This window comes from Bombus huntii, chromosome 2 (assembly GCF_024542735.1).
Source record: "Bombus huntii isolate Logan2020A chromosome 2, iyBomHunt1.1, whole genome shotgun sequence".
NCBI classification, from domain to species: domain Eukaryota; kingdom Metazoa; phylum Arthropoda; class Insecta; order Hymenoptera; family Apidae; genus Bombus; species Bombus huntii.
Window position 1 is genome coordinate 19,652,670 of NC_066239.1, and position 27,981 is coordinate 19,680,650.

General features: G+C 40.1%; 1 protein-coding gene across 2 annotated transcripts in view; it reads left to right on the forward strand.

Moving 5' to 3' along the window:
- The first annotated feature begins 8,946 nt into the window (after positions 1–8,946).
- Positions 8,947–27,981, forward strand: part of LOC126876553 (uncharacterized) — a 38,048-nt gene continuing 19,013 nt past the window's right edge. For both annotated transcript variants that reach the window (XM_050639405.1, XM_050639415.1), the window contains exon 1: positions 8,947–20,195. In XM_050639405.1, the coding sequence (XP_050495362.1) occupies positions 19,393–20,195 (803 nt within the window). In that variant the 5' untranslated portion in view covers positions 8,947–19,392. The remainder of the gene's footprint in view (positions 20,196–27,981) is intronic.

A 27,981-nucleotide genomic window follows, 5' to 3' on the forward strand; every position in this document is an offset into this window, starting at 1 on the left:
AAGTGGCGTGTAACGGCGAGTATACGTCTAGAAAAAATCCTTGTACTTTATTCATTAATTTAATTATTACTAGGAATAAGAACTCGATATATTTGTATTTATAATGCCGCAAAGTATAAGAGTAAACATGTAGTTTTGGATTCTAAAAATTGCCATAGAAAAAACGGAAATAGAAATAAAATGTTTGATTGTCTTCCCTATTCTCTTTTTATATAATTATTACTGTATACAGATACAGAATATTAATGGCAAAGCTGTTAAAAACGGATAGTTGCTTTTTTTAAAGTTATAAACAAAAGATTTATGCGAATTTCAATTTATGTAAATTTTCTGCCTTGAGAATAGCTATCGAAGCATTTTTCTTCAGGCAATAAAAGTGTATATTTTATGTGCGTATAGATGCAAGATAATTATTTTAAAATTAACAACGAAGATTTTATAACATTAACCGCGATTCGGATGATTTTTAGATCAATGCGTATCTAGACAAAATTCCGCACTGATATGTAAAACGCAATTTCAGATATACCTTAATAGAAGCTTACCTTCCCGCAAACTTGATTAACTTGTTTCTGACCTACTTCGCATTTGTTCTTTCGCAAGAAATGGAGTGCGCCTTTGTCTTCCTGTCAAACTCGACGCGAAACTTCTCGGCCCATTAAAAATTACGACTTAAAGCCTCGTTGGCAGAAGAAGCCGACATACTAGTCGAATCAAAAACCAGTCTCGTTTTAATTTCCATAAAAATCCGCGATTCAGCCTACACCAGACCAAAGCAACTTTCTACGGTTGCCTTCCACCAGAATATTTCCAAATATTTTTCCAACTCAACGTTCCACCAATTTAATTTACCTCGTTGATTCAAATCGCTCGAAACGAATGATCTTCGCAAATAGTTTCAAAGTCGAACCAATTCCATGAAACCTTTAACAATCGTTAGCCCTCGAGATGTTAAAGAAAAGATACACGGTGTCCATTTGACAAAATGACTTTATGGCGAACAAACCCAGGATTACGTATCGTACATGCACACGTGGTTTTTCGAGTTGAAACATCGGTCCGCGAGGAGCAACCGCGATTAATGCGAGAACGGGCACGGTCGGACAAAAGCGAGAGTCGTCGGTGTTAAACAATCGGAGAAAATGGAATGGTCGCGTTTCAATGGCTTCTCTGGCTGTTGGTCACCGGCGTGGCGACCTTGTTTGGATATTTCCCGTATATTTTGCCGCTTCTGGTCACTTTATAATGAATTTGCTGGCTCTGGATTGTAAATGTGGAACTGGTCACGTGCGGCCCGTCACCGGTACATAGCCGTTTCACTTTCGTTCTGATACCCGTGTGCCTGTGCTGCTTCCGTTGCAATATCGAATTTTCTGTTCTCTGTCGTTGTTTCGTCAGTGTCGCCGTGGACGAGCCTTTCGAACTGGTCAATGGTAGAAGGTTGCGTTTCTTCAGCAATCTTAACGGCGATACGGCTAGGATCGTCTTGGCGACGCTTCGTCGACAACGCCAGAGAAGTAGAGCTGTGGCGAACCATGCAAACCAGGGGCCGGCTCTTGGTCCCGGGGCTGGCTCCCTCGACCAGAGAAATAACATCTGAGAATAGTAGATATATTATTCTATTAGCCGAGTAGAACGAAAGGTGCAAAAACGGTACAAATATTTATGAAAATTGCAGAGTTCAGTTAGAATTAGTAAACTAAGTGTTTATTTGCGATTAATAAACCGCGGATGTTTACGTGAATTCACATTTTTACGAACACGACTAAAGAAATAAAACCTAAATAGAGATTCGTTTCGTCGTTCAAATATTCCAACGGCTATGTACTTTACTTTCGATATTTTATATGCTCTTCCATATCATGTATATTGTGTATTTTTGCTTAACGAATGGATGAGCAGCAGCAGTTTAAAAAACAATTAGCCACGTTAATGATATAAAAGAATACAAAAGGTCTTAAAACACGTGTCGAATTTTTCATCGGTAATTCTTGTTCCAACTATAGCAAACAAGAAAAGAAATATATATAGTTTGCACGTATAATTTTTAGCGTTCCAATCTACATATTCATCCGGAAAGATGGAAATTTTTATTCGACGCAGTAGTTATCGGTCTCAGTGGATCAACTTCGTTAACTCTATCAACGTTTTCCAATTTTCTGAGACCAGGCGTGGTGGTAGATAGGAAACCCGTAGCGAAGGTGTCGAATCACCGATAGACCTGGAGCTGGTGTTCTCCGTGACGAAAGATCATTTGCCAATTAAGAAGCAGGATTCGGGTCGAGCGCGTGGGCGTGCACGGCGTTAATTGAAATCGCGAGTTTATTCGAACGATAACGAAGCGAGCGGAGCCGACCAGCCGTTCCGTATGCTATGGGAAACATTTTTGTCGTTGACGGTTCGCAATTTTTCATTAATCAAATCGCCAGTGCACCAGCAGGCTGCAGAGCAATTAGCGAATAAATTGCAGTCACCGAAAGGGAGGAGCACGAAACGTATTTGCTTCCCTAGTGACGTTTTTTGCACCGAGTTAGCCAAGATAGTCTACGATATTTCAATGAATTTCAATCAATTCGTTCTCGTTGCTTTCAACACCGTCATTTTCATGGAAGAAGGAAAGAAAGAAGATCGATCAGAGTCTGATCGTTAATTGGAAATTGGACGCGCGTGTTCCTTGCTAATTTAAAACATTTTTCTTTTATGCAAAGATCTAAAAAAGGCACCCACCAATTTATAAAATTTGCTTAAACACGAGATAATTAAAAACAATTATAACACACCGCGACCAAGTACCCTTGGAACCTGACGCACATATACCGTTCAATTGACCGCATAAATTAAGACGAAAGGGATAAAGGTTAACACACACTGCATTCTCCTTACTTTGGTCATTCTCACGTTCTCTGGACTGCAACTTCCCAACTGAGAAAAACGTCTAAGCGTGAGTCAGGATAGGAGCAGCAAAGGGTTAAGAGAGAAGAGAGAAGAGAAGAACGCTAGTGGAAAAGATCGATTCCGTGACCGTCGTGCTTTTTCAAGGCTGTCCAGCGCTAAATCCACGATAATTCGTTTAGGTAGACCGGTATAGATCGCGGTAGTAGGCCGCGTTCAGACTTTTATGGCTCCCCGAACGACGTGGACATCGTCATCCTCGTAGAGTTTTCCTACGTTTACCCTGCGTTCCTTTCCTCTCTGAACGCATACATGTACTGAACACATACACACGGCTGACCCATTTGGCAAAGACTACCGCCACGGAGAATTCCGCATTAGCCAGCCACCGCGTGTTTTTACCGTTAAAACTGACCTTATAGATCCAGTCGCTGGCGCGCTGCCTGAAACTTAGGGGTCGATCGACTGGCCGAAACATAGAATGGCCGTGAACGGAGACTTACTCTGAACGGTAGTTGAACCTGCTACAGAAAGACGGTGTTTGCGTTAGAAAGATTAAATACAACTGAATGTAACGTATACGTAAGCTGTAGTATGTGCTTAAAAGACATATATGTAGGTACTATGGCTCACGGAAGAGATTGAACGTTTGTCGTAAAAATCTTTTATGTTTATATACAAATTCCGTTGTGTGCGTTACACGAATGAAAAACGTTTAAAACTCTCGTTAAGTACTTTATTAATCTCTGCGCGATACATACTTCAAGTTGATTCACTCGCACTTGACAGATAACGCAAATGATTACAACGATTATAAAAGTTCTTCTTCGTTACTGTAAGTTTACATTTTGCTTGACGTGAAACTTATGAATCTCTGTTAATTTCTAGCAAAAGAGTTCGACATAGTTCAGATCGAAGAACCGTTGATTAATCTATAGGAAGACGATGCCGATATCTGTTTTAAGAACGGCTTTATAAAGTGCAAACAAGCCATCTGATCGAAGAAAAACTACAATTGTAGCCGCAACAAGTATCGGTCCTTAAAAAAACCTTCGAAACAAACGCGCAGACGGTAATCTACAACGGAAAAACTAGATCGATTTGCTGGCCTGCAAAAACTCAATTCCGAGCGGGAAAAACAGACCGGAAGAAACTTTGTTCCACGGTCGAGCGACACAAACGGAATACGCGATGAAAAAGATAATTTATCGAAGCAAATGAACGCGTTGCGCGCGGGCTGCGAGAAAAGAATCTGAATATCTTTGAAGGAAGATCTAAGAGACTAGCTGAAATTTTAGAAATCGCAATTACATAGAAAAAAGTACGCTTCTCCGTTTTGTGATCTACGCGATCTACATACTCATAGTCGATATTTTAAGAAATTTCACTTATACATCTATGTAACAGCTTCTCAATTTTATCTCCCGAAATAAACACAAAAAGTATGTTTTATGCTTTGGATTGGACTTATATATTACGTTCTGGTTACTCAGAACGATGACCTTGACAACATACATAAAGGTCAATGAAATCGGTGTACCCCTTTTCTAACTTGCATTTAACGCCTGATCGTCGATGTATTATCACTGGGAAACACGTTTCACGAGTCTGACCAGTCAAAAGCTGAAAGTGGCCTACCATTTACGACAAGAAAGTTGTCAGACGTTAAAAATTAATAACGCGAACTGATTAACTGCGACTAGGAATTCTTTACTGTTGTAGTCAACTAGATAAGAACAAAGAGCCGACGTTGCAAAAGAAAAAGGAGGAACGTTAATGGCCTTCCCAACGAGGAGAACTTGACAAATGGTGGTCGACGGCGATGAAAGAACGGCTGCGTTTCGTTTCGTGGCCGCGTAACGAGTTCGGTCTTTCAGAACGGGAAAAGGGCCGACCATAAAGAACCGAGGCGATGCGGAGGACAGCTTGAATCGGGCAGCTTTTGTGACTACCTACTACCTACGCGAGCCTAAGATATATCGCGTGTCTGGAACAGTCGAGGGGAGCCAACGTGGAAATGGCGAGAGAGGGAAAATTTGCAAAACGCAACAACGTCCGCAGCCAGGATATAAATTAACATACAGCAGAACGAAAGATAAGGAACCTGAACGTTGTGGATGACAGGTTGAATCAGAAGCACGGGGATGTCGATGCTTAAAATATATTATGCTCGGCTGGAACTGAAACTCGATGAAATAGGAGCAGTGGGAAATAAATGTTACTCGATTATTGTGTAAATGTAAGACCGAGTGTATTATAAAGTATCGAATACGAGTAGTAAACTGATATACATATACAAGATAAATGATGTTGGTGCTCTTGCAATTGTCAGTGCAAATTAACCAGTCCATGTGATTCGACTTTTCGCAATCGTTATATTTTCAATACTAACTACCACCGAAAAAATGTAAGGGTATCAGGAAAGATACTCAAAGTCTAAATATATAATATACATCATTGTTTATAACATGAGTGTCAAAATTAATCAAAATAGTGATAAAAAAATGCTATGCATATGGAATATAAAATAATTAATTTTGCTACCTCAAATTAATGAAATTGTTATTAAAATATAAGCGAATAAGCGAATCGTTAATTGGCCGACGTTTCAAACGAAATATCAATTCTTAGAGGGTTTTTTTTTTTTTATAATTTCGTAGTAATTTCACAGAGTTACTTAATATTTATGAACAGGAATGTGCCTACGTTGAATGTAAGTAAGATTAAATTGAATGAAAATGGTGGAAAAGGAAACCGAGAGAAGAACGTTCGAGGCCCAAGAGTGAATTAATATGTATAACGTTATAAAATTACAGATATGAAGGATAAGAACGAACATTAAATTCAGACTCTGATCATTAATTTGTTAAATGTACCGTGGTTAATTGAAAATGAACGTGAATGAGAGAGCAAGAAGAAAAATTCATGGATTAACAAAATGAGAGTTCAGGAGACAAAGAATGCGGAGGACAAGTACAATATAGCGTACTGTGTTCAGTTCTGTGTTCAACCATGTGTAAAATATGTAGCGATTAACTGGAAACGACTGCATATGGAACGAAAGCAACGAGAAGGAGAATTCGCGTGCATTAATCTGTGTATGCGTAATTGAGTGAGTAAAATTGAAGCGTGAAAGCTGGAAAACATCTGTGACTGTTCTGATCGCGAGTTCCTTAAAAGTTAAATGTTTTGTACGCACATACATATATCAATGTCTGCTTCGTTCTTGGCTGTATGAATGTCAATTGCATTATATAAAAATATATTCTTCTCGGAAGCTGTTCGATTATTAGCACTTTTCGTTATTTCAAGAAATTTTAACACAGATTTCGTCTCTCGTGGTATTAAAAATATGACACAAGAATGATTAAAAATTCACTCTAAAATGAAAAACAACCATTTAGAAACAAGCGTGCGACCATTAAAAAGAATACAAATAAGAACCCGAAGACTTTTTGCAAGCGCAGTAGCAGAAACTCCACTATTCCTTCCGCTTTAATTGGAAGCATCAGCCTCGAACATGAAACTCGAGAGGCCATAAACCACAAAGTCGAAAACAAGCATCCCTAGTAAATTCAATTTCTCGAGAGCTCGTAAAAACTTCCGATCCTAAACCTGCCATCTTCTTCTTTCAAGAACTCCACGCTGCCCCACAAAGAACAATCGTCAACGACATCTGTCCTAGAGTCAGAATCGAACAGAAGGAAAAAGAAAGAAAGAAAGAGAGAGAGAGAGAAAAGGTGACTGCAATAGATAGCCGAAGGTGGACATCTTCTGTCCTTCCCTCTGAGGGTGGAAGATTTGATATCGGTTCTGAGGGGAAAGCTGAAAAAAGGGGAGGTCAAGTAGCAACCGGAGAGATACATTTGAGATAACGGCGGCGCGGCAGGCCGATGTCAAGGCGACCGTGACACGGTGAGACACGTCTCGATAAGGACGCGGAGAAAAATACAACGCGGCTGGTAAATTGCGAAGCGAAACGTCTCGAGGCTTCCTTGATCGGCTGATATATCGCGACGACGCGACGCGCGGAACGACGTGACTTGGACGCGAAGCGCGGCGATCCTTTCCAAGTCTCCTCGAGAGGAACACCTTAAATGGTGCACCGTGAACACGCCTCTTTGGTCCCTTGGTTCCTTTCCATGCAGAATACCGATTAATCGGCAATAAATAACATGCATAAACGGTGTTATCTTATTAAGATACATCAACGTCCAGTGTTTCCATTATCGTGTCGGCTTTTAACGTTCCGACTCGCTAGAATGGAGAAACCAGGCGCTCTGCTCGAGTACCAAAGAAGCCAGTTTCGTGTTTTATTACACTACACGTACACCACTTACGGTATCGTGACACACGATTCTGTGGCTTTGATAATGCGAACAGGGTTACTGAGATTACTTCTATGTACTTAGGTGGTGTTTATGTTGAACCGAGTGGATTGAGAGCTCCCAAGTGCACGTATGAGATATCAAAAGGGCGATTGTAACGTGGATGCTGATGGAAGTAAAGTAAGAAGATGAAACGGAGTACCTGACGTTTCTCGTGAAATATTTGGTTTATCAGCGAATTGAAAAGATCAATGGTATTTAGACGTTTGTTAAGACGTTCAACTAGAGAAATCAGAGGAAGGGTTGATTTAAGTTCGTATGATTAAAGATTCATTTTCAATGCGTTAAAACGTGTAGATGTGCGGCTTTACTCAGCAACTGTCTAGAAATTACACGTGATTACCTTTAATGGTTACACGGTTATTTGTGATACAATAGCTGCTACAAAAGGTGTCTACTCTTCCTTTATTTGCATAAACGTTTTACTTCCAACAACTAAATAAGGTAAAATATGACGAAGTAAGGACGGTGGTTCAGAAATGTACGATATTTTCTACAATTAAATGAAATGGATATTGTTGCACAGTGAGCAACCAAGCAGTCATATAGAACGTCGTTTTCGATATTCATTCCTGATATCGGACTGGTTTTTTTTCTACAAACAAACCCTTGCTTTCATCATATTTCTGATAGTGACATGCATGTCCAGAAATAAAGTAACTTTACTACATATCCGCTTAAATATTTCGAACCAAGGCCAGTGCTCGATCAAAGCTGTAAAACTGTGTCATGGATGTGCCTTGGCAGCTCGAGCGTTTTCGCTCTTTTTTTCATCTCCATTTCGAAACTTTCTACCCAGGGGTATGACTTTCACGTTCCCTAGGAAACAGTGACGTACAAATTTTGGTCCTTCTTATTCCCTTACGGCGTACTTTCACTTCGTTACGTTCTATGTTAACCTTTATATTACACAGTCGTCTGAACTTGGGGAAATTTTTCAAGTGTGTAATCTTCATATACCATATTAGGTTGAAAACTGATAATAGCAGATGATAATAATAAAACGATCAAAATAAAATGATAAAAATTACAGTATGTTACGAAGCGAGCAAATGCTGAATAATTATTTTAGGTGAATATAAAGTTTCCAATCATGTTTTGTAAAATCCTACAGATTCTCGTATAATGAATTTCAAAGTATTCATAATGTCACAGAATTACAAATATTTCACAATGCCAAATACTACATGAATATGAATATTATCATTCGATAAATATTATAATCACGATCAAATTCTCGTTGACCTGTCGGACGATCATTATCATCTTCGAACTCCGGAGAGACTCGAAAGATTAAAAATACTGCAAAATTACTCGTAATTTTGGGAGGGAAAGTTCAACTGATATTTACTCAAACTTTCTTTAATCAATCAACTGAATGCTAGGTATTAAAACTATATTTAAATACACGATCGGACGTACATAAAGAGACATCGTATATACGAAATACATATGAGAAGCCTCTGTTCGAAGAACAAGTGATTGCACACTATCATGTCGGAGCCATGTGCAACGTGCGCCATATAATTATCGTAATATGTATATCGACGAAAATAAAATTTCCCGATCCAATTTACGCGTCTACGTTACTCAGTCGTACGAAAATCTCATCTAGCCGACCATAAAACGGTGACAAAGTCCCAAAAGTCAACACACGTATACCTTGACGTTTCTCGATCCACTCCAAACTTTCCACCTGGTTTCCCGTCTGGATCTCCACCGCGGAATCTGTCGTCCACTGCCGACGCAGTGGATGTCGTGCACGGCCGTGGTTCTCGTGGCGGTGGAATCACGCGGCGAGGGATCCACCTGGGACCTTCGTGCGCCGTTTTCTAACCAAGCAGCGGCTCTTCGAACACGTCACCCTCGCATATGGAGACACGTCCGGCAGCCGCCCGGCGACTTTTCATATCCTTCGACCGTGAATTTCCCTGGACAACGATCGCCGCGAACGAGCTCCGGACACGCAGCAGGGTCGCGGCTTTTGCACGCGGCTCAATGTTGCGGGAAAAAATTATTAGAAAATGATAGAAAAAAAAAGTGTAGGGTCAAATGACAGACGAAGAGTGCCCGGAGGAAAAGAAATTTAGACAAAGGATGGAGCGACTCGCGGCTGATCCGGCTGAAGTTCGCCGATCCCCGATCAGGCTATCGATCGATCCTCGAGGCGAGACCTCGTTCACAGCGGTGGCACGATGCGCTTCCAACAGCGATCGTACGTACGGCCATCGAGAAATAACGAATCGATCGACCATGATGTGCCGCGGCTCCAAAGAAAATTTGTCGCCCGTCGAAACTCAAACCGTTCTAGAGTAAAGCGTTATCGGACTTCGTTTCGCGCTTCGGCTGCAGCCGAGTTTTTGTTCGAGCACTGTGCCCTTGTCTTTTCAGGTGATGCTATGATGCAGCACTGTTTGACCAGTTGGTCTCTTTTAGAGCGAGCAGATGCCTCTTTTGATAGCATCATTTCCTTGTAATTTTAACGTCACTTTCACATCTCCACTTTGGTTGGTGTGAATTTTCAGACGTATTTGGTTTTAACGCTAACTTCAAGTATGTTCAAAAATGTGCTGCGAGTAACTTTAGGATTAGTTGTCGTACTCGACTAATATCGTTTCGTTATTCAATGGACACTCAGTTAGAGAGCAGATCATCGAATATAACTACGTACGTATATAATCAAACCACGTTAGCGAAAACTAAGCAAAGTTTCCCTCGCTTGAACGTTTCTGATTTTAACAAATCAATATTCTACGCGATTCGCAATTTTCCATTGGATATTTTATAAGAAACAAAAATATTTGTCTTTACCAAAGGAACGAAGTAGTAACCGAATATTTGCGTTATAAGACAGATTTTTATTCATCGGTCTGCGAACCTTTCGTTTCCATCACGTTACACCACAAAACATGATACGCTACACTAAAATCGACACCAGTAAAAAGTGCAAAAAGGAACACGATATAGATCGACGCAATTCTATACCCACAAATTATTAGCGAGCGGCATAAGAACATATTACTTTACGGTTTCGATACAATGTCCTTTTCGTCCATTTTTTTCCTTCCCTCGGTTGAACGAGTATTGCCTTGTCGCTTGTCGAAGGCACGGTAAAACTTCGATACACCCTGCTGCACACGGAAAACGATCCCCTTGGCTAGGGTCAACCTCCAGTCGGCTATAGTCTTTTCGCTCCTTTCTAAACTCTGGTGCGCTCCCGTGACGTCACTGGATCGTGTCAGTAGGTCAGAACCTGGATACGTCGTCCGTGTGCGCTGCTGTTTGTTCAATGTACTGGGTGCTCGCAAATTGCATTACCTGACTGAAACTTTGCCAGATTGTATACAACTGTTCGACGCGTTACTTTTCTCGCGTTGTTTCCGTGTCGATAGCGAGTCAAGAAATTACCGAAATACAGAGACTGCTTAGAAACTTTGGGTTTATTTGAAGAATGTCTGGAAAACAAATTCTTCTTCGCAGTAAGAGAAATTATTATTACAATTAACAGAGATCGTACCTAGGAAATTGTAACTGCTGTATAGCTGTATATAGTTATGCGTTGTACCTATCGAAGAAATAATATTTCTCGCATGACGTTGAAAAAAAAGCAGCACAGCATTGAGAATTAAAAATTTGTTATTAAATATTTATATGAACAACGAGTATCTGTAATGTTATGCTCGTTACAAAGAAGAATATTTTACATATACCGAAGGGAAGGAAGATAAATATTTTCTTCAAAGGAGTTCTTTACACGTTACGGACTTATATTCTTCTTCGACGTTGATTTAGCTATTGTAAGCGGAACAGTAGTTCAACGAAACAATCGAGAAGTTTAAATTCGAGAGTGAACAGAATTTCTGCGGAGAATTGGCAGCGCAACGAAGCAGCTTGTATGATGGTAGACGTCGCGACGCTCGATTCAGTGAAATTTCACCCGAAGCATCGTTGCAATGGAAACATTGTCCTTGTATCATTCGATTATCCGAGAAGTGATACAAAGTGAATGCAACTGTAACGAAAAGAACACATAAAATAATATTTTACATGCTACGCAACAGATAAGACTCATAGTGCATTTGTACTTGCTTCTATTTTTCCTTACAAGGATTATCGTTTAAAAATCCTATTACATAATTGTATATGGTTTAAGTTGTGACTCGAGGTAACGATTGTCAACCCTTCGTCTTCGCTCTCTACAATCGATTGTATCATATACCGATTGGAAATCTTTAATCGACAACCCTATCATTGTTCATTGTATCGACGTTCATTTATGTTTAACGTTTACAAAACCAGTTATGTTGTGTCTCGCACAAGCATGCAGTCGTGCAGACGCACAGACCGAACGTCTGATGTGTCAGACTGAACGTGACATGCAGAATCATAAGCATGGTACGTATCTTACAAAGGGACACACGTTTTTGATATCGCTCAACGCGTTACACACGTTAGTTTATTTTTAGACGTATCTACTGAAAGACGCCTGCGGGACATATTGCGTGTTTTCATATGCGCTCGATCGTTAAAATTGGCACGAGATTATCAAATCGAGTACCGACATAAAACGTGGGAGAAGCGTGAACGCTACTCACTCAAAAGCAGCCACGTCGACGCGTGTCGTTGATGTAATGCGCACGAAAAATTATATTCGTCCGATTAACCCCTTTTACGCGTCACCCTCGCCGAACGTAACGTTTTCTCCAAGATAAAGGTTAAAGTTTATCGAGTCTTTGCAACCTCGACAATTTACCGCGGTCATTAATTTCTTCCGCAACGTTGGTCCCTTGTGCAAGACAAATTTTTCTATAGTCCGCGTACGTCGATGTGTATTCCGTGCGACCACGTTACCGCGCCTTTGATCACCGTTTTTTTCCGTTGCGTTTTCTGCGATAAAGTCGCCTGAAGATCTCACGGAACAAGTTCCTCGGCTGACAACACAAATTTCCACGATAATTCAACGTCCGTCGCGTTTCTCCAAAGTTGTAGCAGGCGAACGAGATAAACAACAAATCACGCAAATTCTGTGAATCGCTCGTAAATTATTCGAAATCGCGCTGTACATGCCGAGGTCGGTCGTATCTTTATGAAATTAATACCAATAAAAGTGAAACCAAACGAAAGCTTGTCGAGAGTTTGTAACTATTTCCGTGAAATGATTTCTAAGATCGTTGCAGAGGATTTGTAGAATTGTTAAAATGAAATCTAATTTACATCGAAAGGGATCAGAATGTGCGTATAACGTGTCGTACATAAGTATTGCAACATTTGAATTTTCTTGCGCAATAATTTATCGACTAATAATATCAATGAACTAACAAATTGCGAGTTTATAATTTTTCAAGTTCACAACGAACTGGATAATCAAACTTGATCTCTAATTTGTAACATTTATGTACAGTATTTGTTTTATTACCGGGCTTATTTGCTATCACGAAAGAGAATTAGAGTCGATAGTTCGTGATTCGTAATTTGTAAAATTTCACTAATAATATTAATTCATGTATTTATAGTCTAAGGTTTTATATGAAACAATATTCTCGAAATATTTTAATAATTTCCTAATGATTTACAGGTTTACGGTTTATTTAATCCTTTGTACTTGTATATGGTGTATACGTAGTAGTGCGATAATATTAATTACCGTAAAATGAAAATTATATATTTTCCAAAATTAAGATATTACGAAATATTTATCAAACATTAATCGCTAGCGGATTCTGTCATCAGCGTTTACCCTGGATTGAAAATAACAAGCCAACTTTGTGATTGCTATATCGAAAACAGAAATATGCATTTCGACATGCAGAGAATGTTGATCATTTTTCATATTCGTTGCGTACATTCTCGCAAGAATTTCATTGTGTTCGGCTGGAGCGTGGAACCGGTCGGGCTGCCAAAAGAAAATACGTGCAAACGATGATTAATGGGCGAACATTCGATGACACGATAACGAAACTTATCGCTCGATCTTCGCACGGACGAAAGAACAGTACGCAGATCGAGAAGTTAAACTTTTGGCCTTACCACGCGTTCCTTTGATATCGTTGTATGGTGCAGATTTCATACGTTTCTAATACAGATTTCGAAAGTGACGACGTTATTACTTTAGAAATTAATATGATGTCTTTTACGAAAAGGCACGAGTACCGTTGAATGACTGTATTGCGTTTTTGAACGAAGTATCAATATGTAAGATCGTTTAAATCACATTTGCTTTTTGGGCCATTTGTAATATAAACAATGTTTGTCTCTGTGAACACGTTAGTGTACAATTTTAGGTACTATTCGGTTTCACTTTCTTGTTTTTATTACCAGTGTGCGTATTTTTATTATTGCTGATCATTAAGTGAACGAAATTCTTAGAAATTTCAGACAGGCCGAATGATTTCTACGATAGACACAGAATCGCATATTTCTTTGTACAACTGAGACTGATTGAAATCTATTTTATAAATTATGTAAAACGTTTAATATCATTTGTAGCGTTTCTTGTTCACCAAATAAATCACGAAATATCTTGCAATCCATCTGCAATAGTTTAAGGTGTCAACGTAGTGATCATTCAGATAGATATCAGCAACGTTTTACCACATCAAGACTTGCTATCTATCATTTAGTCGCAATTCTATTTCATCACTTTCATTTTCCAGCGTATATAATTCTTCTGAACAATTTTATTCGACAACCTAAATACCCAAACACATCGAAAACGTTTATACTCGCCAATTACTAAATCATCCATCATAGTGAAAGCAGTAAACTCGGTGCAGGACTCTCTTGCACAATAATTTACCAATCATCTTTGAATTGATACGATTAGTAAAATTTTACAGGTCGCGAGTCACAAGTTACCAATGTGGAGAAATTCTTTCCTATAACGGTAACGCGTTCGTAACAAGACAAAGATTTCTAAGTGAATTTTAAAAGTCATAGAAATATCTTGATCGTTCTATCCGCTGCAAAATTGTAAAATTATGAAAAACTGTTTTTGCAATAGGATCGTATAATCTATAATCGTCACTTCTCAATTCGCTAATTCTGAAATTATTACACAAGAGGGTTCAGGTAGTCAAATTCCGTCGGTTGCACCGCTGTCTCGAAAATTCCTCTGGTAATGCCACGGGACGAAACCTGCTCCCGCGAGAAGCCAACAGGCATCGATGATTACATCTTCCCAGGAAGTCGATTTGCATTGCAGATCCATGGAAAAGGGAGTTCGAGGGTACGAGCTACCGGTCGTAGAGGATCGTCGTCGTCGCCGAAATGGCGCAATGAAGATGGATGAAAACGTTCGAGCGAATGGAAATGTCGCACGGTGGAATATTATAATGTCACACTGTGATTTATCGTCGGATTTGCTGCCGTGTTTTGTGTCTCGTGCTCGTAATGGCCAATAACGCGACGATGATGCGCGCAATTATCTCGCTGTTGCCCGTACGCCGCTTCCGAAGACAAGTACCGGGATAAGAACAAAAAGACGGACAGACCTCGCCGCGGTCGCAGCACCACTGACCTTGGTCTCGACCACGTCGATCCGGTGCAGAAATTGCGCCTGGATCCCTTTCGCGTGTGCACTTTCGGATCCGAATTGCTCGACTAAATTGCGCACCAGTTATCGATGCTTCATACGCCGTCGGCGAAACCCCTTCAGGGATATGCAAGAAACGAATTACACCGTGCGAGTTGATTTTTTATGTTATTTTCGCGATTGGTAGAATTTTAGAAAGAAAGTTTCGAAGGTTATTTTGACATAGAGGTTTAAGAACCGAATTGATGTATCAAAGCACTAATAACCAGGCAATAGAATAATACGTGAAACTGGGTAAGTGCAACGTTATTAAGATTAAAAGATTTAAGTAATAAATATTGTGTAAAGTTAGAGGGAGAGAGTTACACGAGTCAGAGGCACGAAAAGTTTTCACAGTGCTAAGAAGATGGAATATTATAGCGTTAGAAGTATTTCAATTTCTTCGAACTTCGTAAAATTGTGCAATTTATATCTTTCTGAGATCGTACAACTTATATATCTATATCTGCTTGGTACGAAGCTGCAAATTAAAAATAAAAAAATTTTATGAAAGGAACTCTCATAATAATTCGCGTGAAGTTCGCGTAAAGTTGGTTAAATACGAGATTTTTCTTCGAGCTCTTAACAACGTTTATCTCCCCTAAGCACAACTATCCACGTAAGAAATCACTCGAGACTCCTGATATCGTAACACTTTTAACCACTTTATTTGACCTCTAGCCCCGCCAATAAGGATAAAACTCAGAGAGCAACTTAAACAAGATTGACTTAATAGGTTTACAATTAAGAAAGTTCCAACTCGTCTGAAAACTTCTTGACCTAATACTTCCAGGAACACATTATCTGTGAAACGATATTAAAAAGCCTCGTTCTATCTTCCCGCTAAACCTAACCCCTCACACCATATCAATCAACCCTAACAGCCTGAAACCTTAAAAAGAAATTTCGTTATCAAACATCCAATTATTTTTCCTCTCTGTGGCTCCAATCTTTCCTCCGATCGTGAGATATCGTCGTGAGATTCAACGATATTACGAGCTTCACACATCACGTTGCAATATTTTTGGTCGTTCGTGAAAAGCTCGTACGTACACAGCTCGTTGTACACCAATTTTCGACGAGCAACATTCCGATCGTTATACGCGGTCAACGTTGCACCGACATTGAACCAGTGCAATGCTGCAATGCAGGTGGACCAGCCGGTGCAGCTGGAAGATGCGTAGGCAGTTGGAGGCTGGAGCCACTGTCTACCGCAAATCTCTCGCGGCTCCCGCAGATGTTATCTTTACCGCAAGATATCCAACGATTCTGTCTCCCTTTATGCATGAGCTAGCTCGCAAGAAATCATCTCGCTCGTATGGAATAGGAGGAGACGGAGACGAAGAAACGGGCTGGGCGGGGAGTCACAGGGACAACGAGGATATAGGGAGACCCAGTAGGGATAGAAGAAAAGCAGAACGTCGTTTCACAACCCTTTGTTCCGTGGATGCCGGATGCCCGAGCGTTGGATTATTTTTCTCACGGTGAATAATTCATCCTGACAAATGGGACGGGTGCGCGCGACCCGTCGTGGCTCGTCGTTCTGCTCGTTTTTCTAATCCGCTTTTTGTAACGTATCAATTCGAGTATTACATCGAATGACCGAGGATCGTGGCCACGAGGAGTCGCGTTAAATTTCAACGCGCGCTAGTGCAGGATCGTTAGAAATGACTCTTTGAGAATGGTTCTTTAACAGGTGGCGTGTTTGTAATCTTCAGGGTGATTGGACCCTTTTCGGTCGTAATTTAAGTCCTGATTAGATTTTACCGGGATCTTTTACATTGCTTTTTGCGTTGAAATGGTAGACGATTCTTCGATACTTGAAAGTTTACTTTTCTGGCAAGTTTTTGACAACTGAAATCTTTTTACTCGTATTAGTTTTTAGATGGAGGAAATTTTGTGCTCTTTTTACGTTGGAGTTTGTTTGCTAAATTATTTTCACGTATTAAACTAGCACAAGGTTGCGTTTGTATTATTTAAGAGGAATTCAATTATTCGACGATTTAATCTGGAATCTTTTGAAAATTTCTAGTAAAAATACCGAAGAAATATTACACATATTTGCGAATTACATTTACATTGATCAGTATAACAGCAGAAAATTCCCTAATAGACAGAAATGAAATTGAATTCCGCAGTTTAACGTCAGAACCAATTTCGCAAGGACGGCCATGAATCACGGCAGTTTCAAGCAGTTTGTCTCTAATCTCCGATTTCAATTTCATCGAGAGACAGGCGAATGTACAATACTGCGGGCTAATTTAAATCAAGTTCGCGGGAAATGTTTGATCAATGAAATAAAAGTTTGATTGCGATCAGGCAACGTTTGCATCGAGAAAAAACGATTTAACAATCTTTTCTACTTAATAAACTATTTTCTGTCGATAATCCGTTGCTCTTTTCACAGAAACTTTAATAACAGAGATATCGTATCGCTTCGAATGCGAAAACGAAAAATGCTAAAGTTGTTGAAGTTGTTTTCATCCAGATCTTCCAATTTTGGTAACGATGATTTCATATTTCTCTTTGTAAGAATCTCAATGTCATATCGTGATATTTTTGCAGTATAAATCATCGTTTTAATCTTCCATATATTATGGAAGTAATGTATGTATGTAATATTCCCAAACGTGACTGTATAATTAATTAAGAAATTCCGTCGATTAAAGAGAAATAAACAGGTATTTATAAATACAAAATCGAAAATTAATTAAAAGAACTTCAACCGTATTCAGTACTCGATTTAAAAAATACACGATCTTGCATACGTATGGAGCTTTGCTCGCAATTAATTAATACGTGCTTAATTTTTGTCATTTGAAGAATCCACTCCCTAAACAAAATATTCCGGATAAATACGAATATGCTGTATCACGATCAGAAAATAATATGTACGATATTATTTTCAATACTTGTCGTCTTATTTTTGGTCGAAAAACGTACTTCCGAACATTTCCTACGGAAAATTAAAAAATAACTTAATTCTGCTCATAAATCTAATAGCTAGAAAAAATCGCAAAGAAGCACACAACACAAACTCAGAACCAAAAAAAAAGTTGCAAAACATTTCCTTCTCCAACCATACACAGGTACGCGGACGTAGAAGCAGGTAAAAGAGATTAACAGGTAAGAGATTGAAAGCTAGACAATGGCCCAGCGTGCTCGACATTAAATCACTGGTAATTACGAGCAGCGCCACGGGCATTGTCTCCTATGTGCGCCACATTATCAGGCATCTATTCATTACGGCGGCGTAATTGCGCGTGTAAACGCGACGCCGCCAACACACGCGTCCATCTTATTACTTTCAGTTCCTTTATTATCCAGATACAAAAATCGATCGGGATGACACACGTCGGTTGCACGATGTCGCGGCCGGATCGCTCGCTTTTCCTCGCACCCGTAATTTTCTAGCGTACACGAGTTCGGTCGCGCTGCCATGGTTCCACAGGAACGCGTGACTCACGACCTACATTCGTCCCGCGTGACACCTTTTGCACGCACGCCTTTAACATTTATTGCTTGTAAATAGAGAAACTCCTGGTCTCCGCGTTCTGCGGATCTCGAAATCGATTCGCGACTCGGCAACGATGCAATAAACGCTCGCGAAACCCGATCGTCCGATTCTCTTTCCCTCTGCTTCGATTTTTGCTTTTCGAGGAAATTGGAGTTGGAGGAAATTGTTGATTTATTGGACGGTTGAAATAACAAGATTGCGTAGATGAGTTTCGAACCGACAAAGGTTTAGACACGATAGCCTCGATGCGGCGTCGATTGCACGCGATGTAGGATTTCTACACGGGAATAAGAAAGGTACACTAGCGTTTAAAAGTATTTCAACGCTTATACGTTTCTTTAAAATTTATCGTAAATTTATCACAAATGTATAGATCGGAAAATAAGAAACGTATTAAAGATACAAGTATTACAAATTCCTTTTTTTAATTCCAACAATTCTATATTTAAAATTTCTTAAACGCGGCATACATACTTCAACTTTCATAGTCACGCCAACAATTTCTGATATTTTGTAAATTACTAAGACCCGTCGTACTATGCAACAAAGCACGAAGTAGACGTTCCAAGCGAGTCGTGCAATCTTCAGCAACCCGAAAGCAACAGTGAATTCTAACCACATCCACGGAAATATCTTCGTAGCGCTTTCTCACCATTAGCAAATTCCTACCATTCTACATTCGCTACACCCTGTATGTAATATGTATATTACAATGATCGTGGCAACGTAAAAAATCCGAGGCATGAATCAACAAAGAGGAACGAGGAAAAAATTCCATCGCGACAAGCGTACCCTTCGAGTTTCGCAATCGGTTCAGCCGGTCGTCCCATCTATCCCAAGGAACAAACAACGCGCACCATTGTGTCTCTATCCTACTGAGCGTTCTTGTCGAACGCGTGCAAGGATATGTAGGTGGTTAACTGAGCGGTTGGCGGTGTATCAGGAGAGCAGACAGGTAGAAAGGGAGTGGAACAAAGCGGAACGAAGAAAGAGGTCTAAGCGAACAAACAAGAGAGGAAGGAGAGATGGGTGCGAGAGAGGACGAGGGGCGGAACGTGGAAACGAAGAGAAAGAGAGAAAGAAAGAAGGATGGTGGGGTTGGTACGAGCGACTCAAGCACGTGGAGCCTACTCCGTGTGTCTCGTTCAGTAGTGCTCTCGGTTGCCTTCGAACGATTTCGCACCGGATGTCCATCGAGCTTGTTCGACGTATCCAGCGCAGCACCTTCGGTCAAACGTAAAAAAATCGATCAAAATCATCGAGAATGTGATCCGTTCGTCGTGACTGTTACTTACACCAGACATCGTCAACGTAATCGAAGATCGAAGGCTGGTTTAGCGATGGCTTCCGTACCGAAAATTCTTCTGATGTGTGCTTTCTTTATTTTACCGACCGCCATCGCCTCCATCGAACACACGGCCAACGATCATCGCGACTTTACCAATCACAGACTCACCTGGCCGGTCTGGCCGTACCACGAGAAATTCACACGATCTCGACACGAACACGACGATAGGACTTTCCAACAACAGGGTACCGTCAACAATTGGATTCGCAACGATCTGTTCGAAAGAAGCAGCTCGACAATCGCACCACTGCAAACAACTGCGAGTGGGGTCAGACATCGCGTGGAGCAACACGTTTACGAGCAACGAACCTCGAAACCGGAGAAATTCAGCGCGGTCGCGGTTGCCGACTACACCGGCACCAGAGCCATCGCTTACGCCGGTTATCACAACAATCATCGTCACCAGCCGAGGGAAGTGGTCACACAGGGCTACCAGCATCACACGACCACTCCGGCTACTTATACTAGGCATCATCCTGGGTGAGTGAGGTCTTTGAAACTTTGCTTTTAGGCTTTTACGAGTGGTCTCGGTAGCTTCGTAGATTTACAAAAATGGATTCATTTGTCTCATACTTGTCACTGTCGGTTGATAATTGCGTTGTATCCAACGTCACTTCGTATCGTTTCAACCATAATCTTGCGTGAACTTTAACATCCATAGGGGCAAATATGGGTAAGGAAGATCGCAGGTTTGTTAAATAAAGACGAGAACAAGCCTAAATTCTTGAAATCTGAATTCCAGTTAAAAGTTAGAAGTACGATAAGATGCGAAGAGACGATGTTACTTGCGATTCTGTATATCAAATCCAAATTCTTTTTAAAGGATACATCGTTCGAATAAATTGTTTTTTATTTACTATAAATCTTAAATCTGCTTTATTATCGTATCATAGGTACAAACATAAAGAGTCACTTCTTCGAGTCATATCTAAAGTATAAATATCTTTTTCATGCAAACCAGCTGTAGGAGTTTTTTTTATACATTGATACACGATTAAAACAGCGAACGCAAATATCACTGCAAGAGATTTACGATTGAAGTTTAATTATTTTGCACCGTTATTCAATCCATCGACGCTAATAACAAACGGTTCATTCGAGATATCGTTTCTTTACGTCGTAACGTAACGATGTTCCAGTGATTTATAAGATCAAAAGAATCTCGCATCCAATCTATACACCGATAACGCATCGAACGATCATTTTTCATTCGCCTACTCAATAAAGCAAATTAAAAATTGAAAATTACAAATCGAGCATTCGAATGTATCTGCGAGAACATCTGTACAATCACAAGTGCCTTTGCTACTCTATATCTCTTCGTCATCCAGTTGATCAATTTATCGAGATGCGTTGCATTCGCATTAAGAGTAAATTACGTTTCATTTATACCCATACAAATTAGAAAACCGCTCTGTCCTTGCGCAACTAAGGTAAACATGTATTCGCGATTTACCGTTTCTCCATGCGGTGAAACAAGTATTTTTCTGCATTTCCTTCTGTTTCCGTGCTAAAACAGGATTAACTTGACGAATACGGACGTAAATCGAAGTCAACATAGGCCGTACGCGAGCCGTTCTTCGGACAGCGAATACCAAACAGGACGGGAAGCACATTTCATCGAATTGCGCAATAAAATGTCTGGCATAGTCCATTGTGTCGGACGAAACTAAAGTTACGCGTAAACTGTGCGCTAAATTTCCCAGTAACGTCGACCGATCGAAGGAGATCAATTTTCTCGGTCGAACCACCCACTTCCTGCTTGCAGAGGCCGACTTCACCCACCTTTTCGGCATAAAACGGAACGTTTCGCGGTATATCGCCACCCTCGAGCCTGCGAACGTAGGTGTCTTGCGTCGCAAGCCGAGCCAACGAAGAGAATCGAAGCTAAATTCGAGCGGAAAACTTTACGATCTACCGGACAAAGCGCAACTCACGCGTTTAAATGAGTCGACGAGCGCGGTTAGCCGCGCGCGTCATGGAATTACTTCGCAGAACGATAATTTATGGTGCCAGTCCATAATCTTTCTCAGAGTTTTAACGCACGACTGTTCTGGTCCGGACTTTCATTTCGATTTTTAATCGTTTGCGAATTCAATCAATCATTTGCCTTTTTTTATTTCGAACCGTGTAATTTTGTGTTCGGTTAATTTGGTGTTGAGAATTGAAGATGGTGAAGAGGCGATAGATACAACGTGGTAAGCTAGAGTTATTCGAGTCGGCTAAGCTTCAACCTTAGAATAATAAACTTTGTCGCTTATCGTGTGTCGTTATCGGTCATTGAAATAACAACGAAAGAATGAGAAAATATCGTGTATTTTAGATTCGTCGAAAAGAGACGTTAGGAGACAAAATGCTTATCTCGACCTAAATATCCTACTGGTTTATCTTATGCGGTACCTATACATATGTATTTTATCAATTTATAGTGGCTGAAAAATATTAAAATTTGTTTGGCGAGGAAGAGGCAGCAAGGATTACTTTGACAAAGTTGCAACTGTTGCAAAGTTAAATGCCAGGTGTTTTATCTACAGTTTCCACCTTAAATATCTCCACCATGATTCACCCAGGAGATTATTTCTACGGTTGAAGGTTACACGGTTTTGAACGCTCTCACGCGAGAGTGGGCGATTTTTTACTGTGCTTATCTGTTTGGTGGGAGCAACGGGATAACATTCGTTTCCTTGCTGAAAATATTGCTATAGCTCCTGGCAAATAAATAATTTCGCCAGCGTACGCTACACACGAATAAAATACTCGGAGTCGTTCTAAAATATTCAATATACAAAGAACCGTGTTATTTTCGAGAAAAAGTCCAAGTTACCTTATCACTGTCACTGAAAAATAAATATGACAAAATATTATCCCGCGCCCGTGAAACCCACTCGCAATTGTATAACAGTCGGTTGAAAAAGTTTCTTCGAGGTAAACTATGAATATTCGATAGAGCAGAAAATAGGGCAAATATTTTTCGTACATGACAGAAGGATATAAGTATGCAGTCATACGAATGCGTGGAGATAACTTTACATGGGAAACTAGTATAACAGGCTGATATAACGTATTAACAGAACGTTGGAGACAAATAAGATGATTCGACTGTCGATAACTACGTCCCCAAAAATAAAATTGTTCTCACAGAGTATCTGAATTCGAACTAACCGCGTAAACTATAAAACTAAAAGCGCAAAATTTATTCCAACACTTGGAAGTGAAAGTTTCAACAGTTACATGTTACACATACGTTCGTGTACATTTCTATATTTTCGCTTTCCTTGGCAATCACAAAATCAGCCGCAAAGATTTGAATCGCGCGTTAAAAGGATCGGTAATCTCATTGGGCGGGACGTTTAATTAATCGGCCGATTAATTATCTCGCGCGTAACGCGTTCCTCTGTCACGTGCAATTATTAGGATTGTTGGTGCGCGACGACGGCGGTTCCCCTTTGGCCGGCCTTAAAGGTTTCCGCATGATAATATTGCTTTCGCGCCGCTTCGAGCGAAACCGAGGGACGCCAATTAAGTGGCGCGATTGCTCGTGCATAACGGCGACGATACAGACCCGCGGTTCGCGACGATACTCGCCGGTGGGAAACGACCATCGACGATGGCGAACGTGAGACCTCTATCTCGTTGATGATAATCGACCGCAACGGGTCGCTACTCGCGAGTCTATGTTTTGCACAGAAATAGAAGAAAGATTTTGCCCTGAATGTCGATAGCCCGGCCATTAACATCATTAGCGTTGCGTCAATGGAACTACAACGTCGAGTTTTTAGTAAATTAAAAGGTGGTTAATGGGGAAATGCACGCGTTGCAGCGGGTGATTTACTGGTCACGATCTCGATGGTTCTTTTTGAGGTCAGTGCGAAAGTGGTTTAGCGTACGCCTCGGTTTACGGGGAACTGGTGCAACTTTGTCGACCGAATTTGCGATCAAAACGACATGGATGGATTTTTGTTGCGGGTGTGGCAAGGTGATTTGTTCAAGCTTTTAAAAATTGGAGATTCGAAATATCAGGACGTTGAAATATCGATGAAACGAAGTATTCATTGCGTTAGAATGTTGATGGAATAAGGTACTCGTTACGTTATGCTAGGCACGTGTTACACTATGTTAAAATATGCATAGGATGAAATTTCACCTATGACAGCCTCTAAGGGTGAAGATACAGAGGAAAGTTCTGTGTATCTGTCAGGTGCAAGTAAAATTTACGATATTTACTGAATATTGATTTGAGAGCTTAAAGAGGAAAGTGTAGTACTTGCAATGCTGGCGCAACGTTTCGTAAGAGGAAAGCAGTTCATTCGATCCTTTGGTGTACTGAATATTTGATCGATAGAAAGTTTTAGGTATAGCTAAAAGGCCTTTTTGGCAAACATAGATTTTACGGTATTTGCTAAATATTGACGTGGTCATTTAAAGGGAAAATGGTATTGCTAAATATTTGATTACATAAAGTGATCGGATAAAATATTCATAGAAAAGTTTCTCGATGAATAATTGATAATATTTTCGAAATAGTGATTTGTAAGATCGAATGAAAAAGGTGAGATTTTATGGTCGGAACGTGCTGTAACGAAATCGGCTCTCTTCTGGAGAGACGATATATTCAAATTGCCACTTAAGGTGCAGTTGATTCTTGAAAGTGTTTGATGGGAATTAACCATATTAGGCAATACGTAATCGCAAACAGTTTTCTTAAGGATTAAGTAAAGAAAATTGTGTACGTGCTGTGGCCTATTAAATAAATGAACGGCGATATTCTGAAAACTACAGGTTTTTAAAAGGGGTGCAACATATGAGTCTTACAATGCCAAGTACGTTATTGCGCTTAATAAAAGACTCGCTACCTTACATGTACAGAGAAATATTACAAGAGGAGAAATACAAGAAAGCTTTATAGCTTTATAGAAGTTCAGAAACCTACTTCCTATGTTCTATACTCGAACTATAAATTACCGTGACTTATATCGATTAAAATTATTTATAACAACGAGCGGTTTAATTTCACCGTGTTATATATACCACATTTATGAAGCTCCAATGCTTACTATCATTAAAGGTCACGATCTAGAAGTAAAAGATAAAGGCAATGTGAGAATGCATTCTACTTTTGAGGGACAAACTTACTAATTATTAAGACTGATTTTATGCAATTGATTTAAACTCTCTCTGATAAAAGTATCGCGATGACGATGTTACAATCTCGTAACACGTTTGTCTCCAAGAAATGTTATACTTGAACGTATGCTCGCGAATCGCTACCGCCTCTCGGAGTATAATTTCGCAACACAACCCGGATGATCTCTCATCGTTTCAATGACTGAGGCGATGAGCCGCGGGCGTGTTCGCCATACATTTGGTTGCACGTGAACGCAGCCACTTCTGTCCGTGCGAAACAAAACTCTTCTTGCACGCAAACTGAAAGAAACTGCGCGACGCATCGACGAGATCGCTCGTTACTATTTAACCCGAATGCGATAATTTAGCTCGTGCCTACTGCTCGCCCGTTCTTTTCTTTTATTCTATGCGCCGATCGAATTACCCAGATACAAGGCCGGACAGAGTAGTGAAACACTCGCAAACCTGTCGCACGAGGCCGATGAAAAGTCGTCTCGTCAACACGAACAACGAATAACGCGTCTCGAACGATCGATCGGTCGTCATCGTCCGAAATTTTTTATCGCCATCGCGGCAATAATGACACTTAAAATGCGATTTAGACGGCGACGGTAGCCTGATCAAGAATACAGAAGCGGAATTCGAGGTCGGTTACATTGATCTGGCGACAAACTCGAGTCGATAGGCGCGCGCGGGGCTTCGACGTGTTTCAGCTACTGTTTTCATCGACTTGTGCAGCTACTGTTTTTGATTGGCTTGGTAACGCTTCGATGGCAATGGAAATCACGGGATGAAGGATATAGAAAAAAGATTAGCACCTTTGCCATATGTTAACGAACAACCAAGTATCTCGTCGACTTTAATCGTTTAAACGTCTCCTTGTCTTTTCTTCCTCTTTGTAGTCGCTTTAAATTAAGTAAATTACGCTGATTACATAGATATAAATTTAGAAAAGAGCGTATAAACTAATAAGCTGCAGATAGCGCGCCCAATAAAATATTGATCGATAAGAAAACGAATGCAGCAAGTACCGTGGTTAATCGGTTATTCGAAATCGAATTTTCTTTTCAAAAGTGCATTGCCCTGTTGAATAATTGATTGGACGTTGGAGCAGTTTAAACAGGCGAACGATATGAGTCAGAACATCCTCCTCAAATGGGTCTACTAATCTTTTATAAAACTATCGTTCGTCCCTTTGGTCATTTTACACGTGTGATCGATGGATGTCGATAAGAAGAAGCACGAATAACGAATATACGAACAGTTCCAAGTATATCCCAGATAATAATCCTGCCATGTCACATCTTGGAACGCTTGGTGCGTAGTCGTTTACATTGTTTATTATCCATCGTCTGTTGCATTGTCGTTGGTCTAAGGTTTAACAGATCGTTCGATTGACAAATGGACGGTGTCCGCATGGAAATAGACGCAACTGTTACGTTCACGTTGTTGTCAAACGACAGGCACATTCGTTTTGTCGCTCGAATCGAGACCGTTCTTCTGCAACGCAATTACCATTTTCCGATACTGTACACCGTGACGAGAAAAAACACTGGACACGCTTTAAAAAGAATCTTCCGCAGCTTTATATGCTGTCGAGTCACTATCATTCCTGCAGACACGATAATACGGCTTCACGGCGTGTTATCATATGTCAAAGCAAAAAAGTTGATACCAGAAATTATTTGAAAATAATATTTGAAACGACGATAGAGAAAATTTTCTAAAATTACGGAAAATAATTGTTACAATTATAGATTGCTAGTAAATTATATAAAAATTTCTATTAATATAATAAAAATATCTTTTTTCTTCCATTATTTATAGTCGCATCGATCGCTTTCATGGGTTATTAGCAACCCAGCAGAGTAGATAATTACGATTATAGACAATTTAGAACGTTTTAGATAATTTAGCTGTTCTTATATCGATTTATGATCTTTTGAATTATCCTTTATAGCGGGTTTCATATAGCAACGTTGTCTATAAGGAGAATTTCTTGCATCGCAGGATCAGGTGTTCTAATCTTAAGGTGGCGTTGCATAATTCAAATACAATGTAGAAAAGACAACTTCAATTCTGATTTACCGAAAGAATAAATCATAAACTACGAGATAGGAAAGACACTAGTAAAAACAGCTTGAAAGATAACTATTAATTAGCAAGTTATTACATTGACTCAGAACTAAGAGGGACGTTAGAAACGCCATAGTAGTATATATACCATGGTGATACTAAACTCAGAACCATATCTAGCTCTATAAACATTGTAATCGCGCTTTAGAAGTAATATACTACAAATGGGCTTAAACGAAAAAACACACCTAACACCAGGGTACAACGTTAATGCCTGACTGCTTGCATTCGTCGCGTATACCCGCGCCTTTTGCAATTTCATAATCGTTACACCGCAATCGGCGCTGCCACATTCCCGTCGTAGATACTTTTCTAACGAAGAGATTAATAGTTGGCATGGTTATTGAACCGCAGCTAAACAAACAAATGTGTGAGCCAAATAGAGTGGCTATTCACTTTGATACATATACGTATGTATCTGGCAAGCTGTTCGTAATTTTGTACGCCGACATTTAATCGAAGTTTCAGCACCATGTAATGATGTTTCGCTGGCAATTTTTATCCCGGTACATCCTCCACTGAAACGCGTTTCTTGTGCATTTCAACGCGTAAAAAGAAAAACTCGTCGCATCGCAGACACGTCGCGAATTTATTTTTCGCCTGACGTTTCATTAACTTTTACCACCGCTCCGGTTTCCCTGGCACGCGCCAATTCACAATCTGGTTAAGTATAGAGCCGATTAATTACCAAATATTCGGAACACTCCGAAACAGTAAAGCCGGTTAGTCCAGTTAACAAATGTGCTCGGCAAATCGCCAAATGGGACTATACAGCCTGGCTTTACCATCGTTTCAAACGGGAATCCGAGTCGTTTCTCGATGTATACTAGCAACACGAGCAAACAAGAAGAGCGAGATTCGAACAGATGAAAGTAACGCAGGTTATTCGTTCGAAATTTGTAAATTACTAGAATCCTAAGGAACATATCTTCGTTGTGGTAAAGAACGTTAACTGGGAAAATGTCAACGCGTTTACATTAAAACTAAATAATCGTGAAACATACCG